Source organism: Anopheles marshallii, chromosome 2, assembly GCF_943734725.1.
Source record: "Anopheles marshallii chromosome 2, idAnoMarsDA_429_01, whole genome shotgun sequence".
In the NCBI taxonomy this organism is placed as follows: domain Eukaryota; kingdom Metazoa; phylum Arthropoda; class Insecta; order Diptera; family Culicidae; genus Anopheles; species Anopheles marshallii.
In genome coordinates this window covers 62,714,249-62,719,724 of record NC_071326.1, presented here as the reverse complement: position 1 = coordinate 62,719,724, position 5,476 = coordinate 62,714,249, and the positions used below count along the sequence as shown (strand labels likewise).

General features: G+C 45.1%; 1 protein-coding gene across 1 annotated transcript; it reads right to left on the bottom strand.

The window, feature by feature from the left end:
* Window positions 1–2,853: 2,853 nt before the first annotated feature.
* On the bottom strand, window positions 2,854–4,791 carry LOC128719126 (cationic amino acid transporter 3-like). Its single transcript, XM_053812749.1, has 3 exons — window positions 4,437–4,791; window positions 3,330–4,358; window positions 2,854–3,248 (listed from the first exon to the last, which is right to left on the bottom strand). The coding sequence occupies exons 1-3, from the start codon at window positions 4,789–4,791 to the stop codon at window positions 2,854–2,856; spliced, it is 1,779 nt and encodes a 592-aa protein (XP_053668724.1).
* Between the last annotated feature and the right edge of the window lie 685 nt (window positions 4,792–5,476).

Below are 5,476 nucleotides of genomic sequence, written 5' to 3'. Positions count from 1 at the left end.
GAGCAGAGTATTGTTATTTGTGCGCATCATTTTATCTGTACGTCTGTTGTAACGACAGCCCGAATGCTGCACGGTGATGGCACGAAAGGGGCTTCGCATAGCTTGCCGAGGGTCGTGATTCGACCACCGACATTCTTCCACCCCAATCAACATGCTTGTTCGCAGCGAATGGAAAAGTTTGATAAGAGCTTTGGAGGTCCTATTTCATGTCGGCAACAACATGCTCGTACGCTTAGTTTCATCAATCGTTCGCCATTTTTTTTATCTCAGAGAAACGGAGTGTTTCATGAGTCATTTGGAACGGGAGGAAAATTTGGTTTCTGTACCCTAGTCACATAATCCCCTTTTCGTCGTCAGGTGATCGTTCGGGTGTGTAGATACCAACCTAGGAAAGAAACTCAGCTTTCAATTATTAAACACTGTTGTGAAGGACGTTTTGAACGATGGACTAAGATGGGCGTAGCAAACACAATATCTTCAGGATGTTCTTAAAATCACAGCAGACACAGGCTTTTACAGCAACAACCGCATCAGCAATGCACGTAGTCGATTTTTCTCTTCTTGTAGAAAAACAACACTGTTGTTTCTTATCACCAGTGACTAATGATAAACATCACTTCAAATACAGGGGCAATCAATGCAAACCCCCCTATCACCCACTACTGGCCACAATTAATGTCCATTATCAGCTGATACACATTGCACGTATATATATAACAAAACACACTCATCACATGCAACGCTTTCCAGGCGGTTTGTTCTATTTTGCCTATTTTATAGGGTCAAAATCACAACCACAGAAATAACACTGACCGTTTACACCTTGGCTAGGGCTTCCAATTTGATGCACTGATTATTTAGGCACTGCATTCAACGATTGAATAACAGAACCGCATCTTGCTGTCACACCACAAGACACAGCTATACCGCATCACTTACTGTCACGGAGGATCAATATCATGATCTGATCTGTAGCCTAGCTTAAAACACACTTTGTATTTACATCACACGGTCCAGATACCCTTCGACGACGGAGCACAACTAACTGGCGAGTGTCTCGCGCGCGCACAGTGTCTCTAGTGGAATAACGCACCACACGCAACCGACCGTAGCAGTACCGTCGTAGTCCCACGCTTTCTCTCTCTCTCTCTCTTGCTCGCCGAGGCTCACCATTCGGCTGTAGTAGTAGTGTGGTTTAAGCTTTTCCTCTCCCAATGGTCATCATATGGCTTCCGATTTGCGTGTGGTTATTTGTTTGTTTCGTTCGCCGGCTGTTAAGATTACACTTATCTCGCAGAACCCAGAACCCCGTAGTCAATAGCACCGATTAACATTGTACTACCGATCCGATCGGCAGAGTTCAGAGTGTAAGTGTTGATTGTTCTTACCCGAGGTTCGAGTACGAGGTACGATGAAACAATTCAAGGTTAGGCGTATGGAGGCCAGCATCCGCGCGCTATACATCGATAAGAGATAACTTTTAAATTGTTGAGTGTGCGTATGTGCTGTTCGCTGTAAGCATGTACGTTTGGCCAAAAAATGCAGGTAGCAGACGGTAACAGTGTACGGTAGGCAGAAGGTAACATTTGATAATGTAAACGAGCGAAACGAAATTACAAATGATCAATTTAAGATGCACCTGTCAACTCTGCGCTGTGCAATCCGCATAGTCTACATTACGGCGCTTATCTCTCTGGATGAAGCAAAAACCGGAGAGCAAAAGACCAACGAATAAAACATTCTCATCAAACTGTTTCCCAAGCTAAATTTATCTGTACCGGCCACATTGGTTCACATTTACCCTTCGGGATGAGCAATATGCATTGGCCGATTAATCCAAGTGCACCCTACGCCAACCGCTTGCTGACATTGACACCGAAAGAGAAAGTAACGATTTACATACACGAGTGTGTAACCTTGATGTAGGATCGACACCACTCATTTCAGCATCGAAACGCGGTACAGCAGTGCATCGCCTTTTTTGCCTCATTCGTTGACATTATCGCACCGTCAGCAGTCGACGTGATTAGTGTGATGGCAGCTGGAACGGGTCGGCAGCGTGGTTCATCCGTAGAAGAGGATCAATGGTCACACGAGCGTCAAGAGCATCTTCCGACACGGGGAAGTGTTCTTGAACCATTGCGAGCGATGCGAGCCGATGCAATGCAAACGATGACCCAATTTTCGCACGCTGCATTCCACCGTGGTGTTGTTTTGGTTTCGAGCGTAACATAACAGTGAGGTTGTGTTTGTTTTGTTTATTCTTGTGCGTGTACATAGTACGAGTAGAGCATCGATTCAATATGCCGTGCGGAGTTAAGTCGTTTCGAACAGAATGGTAGGTGTAACTATAGAAGGCAGGTAGATCAGGCCCAGAACTCTTAAGCTCATAACAGTTTATTGTAAGCTGTTGATACGATCTGTGCAAAGTTCAAAAATACCAAACATCAACAAAATAGAGAAACTCGTCTATAATAGCTTGATATTTTCTACCGTCAAAACCGAGTACTTATCACATTTAAGGCATTTCTTGTAAAGCGCATTATGATGGACGAAAGCCAGAAGGAGAATTAATATGCAAATGAGTGAAAACATACTACCTGTAATCTTTCCAAGTTACCTAACCTAAAACGGTTCCTTTTAATGTCCTGCCATTTTTACATAAGATGAACTGAATGTTACACATCTACCATTGAATGGTATTGTAAAAGATATAAATAAAAATGATCACACTAGTTTGATGACTTTCCCTAGCACACTACGTCTACCTGTAACTGTTTACTACCAGCCGTACCCTAATGTCTTGATCACACTAAAATATGTTTGTGTAATTATCCGATCACTGCCTATGATCTACAGCTTCACCGTAGTGAACATGGCGAACGGTATGTCTAACTGACTCTCCGAGAGTGTTTGGCTTCCGGATCCTTGAACTGAGTGGCGAATGCCGTAGGAGAAGTATATGATAAAGCCGACGAGCAACCACACCAAAAACCGTACCCAAGTTGCCGCGTCCAGCTGGAACATGAGGTAAACGTTCACAAAGATGCTGATCAGTGGAACGAACGGTACGAAAGGTACACGGAAGGTAAGCTGTCGCTCCTCTGTCGGTTGGCAGGATATGACGAGCGTCAGTAGTATCGCTATAATGGTCGTAGCCACTAGCAGTGTGCAGATCAGTGGATTATAGTTGCCAAGTTGTTCTTGAGCATGCACTAGGATCGAACTGATCACGCTAATAGCAATTGCTGCAAAAAAAAGAATAGGAGTTTGAATTTTGAACTGCTTTTCTGCTGTTTCCAATTGGCAATTAATAATGTCAAACGTACCGTAGATAAGCACGCACACCTTCACAATATCGGACGATAAGCTGCTCGGAACCGTGAGGCACGTCAGATTGAACAGCTGTTTCACTACGGTGGACGATTTCGTTTGTGTGCTGACGATAAAGTTGGTGTTTTGTTCGTAACGCAGCACCAATACACTAACCGCAACGATCGTGTACGCTAACAGCGTACCGATCGACATCATGTCAATTAGCTGATGCAGATTGAACAGCATCGCCATCGTACCGGAGAAGATACCGGAAAGGATTGTGGCTAGCAGGGGTGTCTTAGTTTTGGGATGGACGGTACGCAGCTGCTTGTAGATGAGACCATCGGAGGACATGGCGTACAGTACACGCGGCAACGGAAACATTGCCCCGAGTGAGTTAGTGCAGAGCGAAAAGATTGCACCGATCGATACGATCCATTTGATCTCCTGCCAGCCAAGATAGTCGAAGAGTCGTGGAAAGGGTGCAATGGGGTCTTGCAGATAGTAGGGAAGGGCCATCGTAAGCACAGTTGCCACACCAAAGTACGACAGAAAGATTATGATCAGCGACGCAATTATGGCTAGTGGAATGTTTCGGGAAGGATTCTGTGCCTCCTCACCGGTCGTGGCGATGCAATCGAATCCTACGTAGCCATAAAAACACTTTGCCGCTCCAGCCATAACGCCCGCAATACCATACGGAAGGAAGCCACCCGTACCAATATCCATGCCGGCCGGTACGCTCTGATCGTTCGGTTGGATGGTCCAGTTTGCCGGATCCGCCTTAATACCAACGGATACCAACACCACCGCAATGACGATAAGATTCACTCCGGTGAAGAGATTGTTCAGCAGTGTTGATTCTTTCACACCGTACGCCAATAGAGCCGTTATCACCAGCACGACCAGGAAGGAGAAGACATCCGGATATTCTGCCAGAAAGCTAACCTTCATCTGGATCACATCTTTGATGGCATTTCCCATCCGATGATCGATCAGTGCGTCGATGTATCCGCTCAAGCCTCTCGCGACGCTCGCTGTACCTGTTTCGAGTTTAAAGAAGAAAATAGCAACACACAAATCAACCAAATGGCACCGTTAAAGTGTGAATCACCACTCACCAATAATATACTCCAGCATTAAGTTCCATCCGATCGTGAACGCCGCAAACTCTCCGATCGTAATGTACGTGTAGATGTACGCCGAGCCGGCTTTCGGTACGCGTGATGCAAACTCGGCATAGCACAAGCCGGCAATGGCCGCCGCTAGGGCTGCAATTACGAACGAAATAACCACACCCGGACCGGCCTGTTCGTACGCAACGGAACCGGCCAGCACGTATGCACCCAAACCGAGCGTACTGCCAACGCCAAGGCCGGTTAAGTCGAGCAGCGTTAGCACGCGGGCTAACTTCGAATGGCTTCCATCGTCGTTGTTAGGTTTCTTGCGGCTGACGGCTTTCCAAAAACTTTCCATTTGTGGGTTGATTTGTCACCTGCAACGAACAGAATTCGTTCGTAAACTTGTTGATTCGAATTTACTGCACAACCTCCGGAAGAAGGAAAACAAAAGTTTACCAGCGCATTAGGCGATTAGAGTTTACGAACTCAAAAATGTCAAGACAAATGCTCGGCCATGAGCTGTTGCTCAGCTAAACGAGTAAAACAAACGAACGAATGTATTGAAAGGTGTTAATCAAAATTTTAGGCAACCTAACAGAGTTTATTTCAAAATGATTGGAAAAGATTGTCGATCGATCACAAAAGTTATCGAGGGACAGATGGAATGCTGCTCCAATGTCCTCCAGCATGGCTTCATGCCTAAGCAATAAACCTCCAGAAGTTAAGTTCACTTCTACAAGAGTCTAACTCACGATTTAAATGGTGAGTTGAAGGTCGCCGTGAAGAGTTAGATATTGATTATTTCCAATTATTTAACTCTTTGTGATTAAGTTAAATCGCATAGAATTTTAAATACTTTTCTTTGCGATTTGAGTTAACTCACCCCCTAGAAATATTTCAATCATTCATTCATTCTGAATTATTGTGCATATCACTAATATAGTCCCAGCTTCGTTCGTCGCGGGTGTTTGTGTAGAGACATTTCCGCAGACTGTCGAAAAATCGGTTGGTAGCCAGCACCCAAGTGCGTATCTCAACAT

Coding starts and splice junctions, on each gene's coding strand:
- LOC128719126 (XM_053812749.1), bottom strand. CDS start 4,791: ATGGAAAGTTTTTGGAAAGCCGTCAGCCGCAAGAAACCTAACAACGAC. Junction 4,359..4,436: donor AATGCTGGAGTATATTATTG/GTGAGTGGTGAT, acceptor AACTCGAAACAG/GTACAGCGAGCGTCGCGAGA. Junction 3,249..3,329: donor GGTGTGCGTGCTTATCTACG/GTACGTTTGACA, acceptor TTTTTTTTGCAG/CAATTGCTATTAGCGTGATC.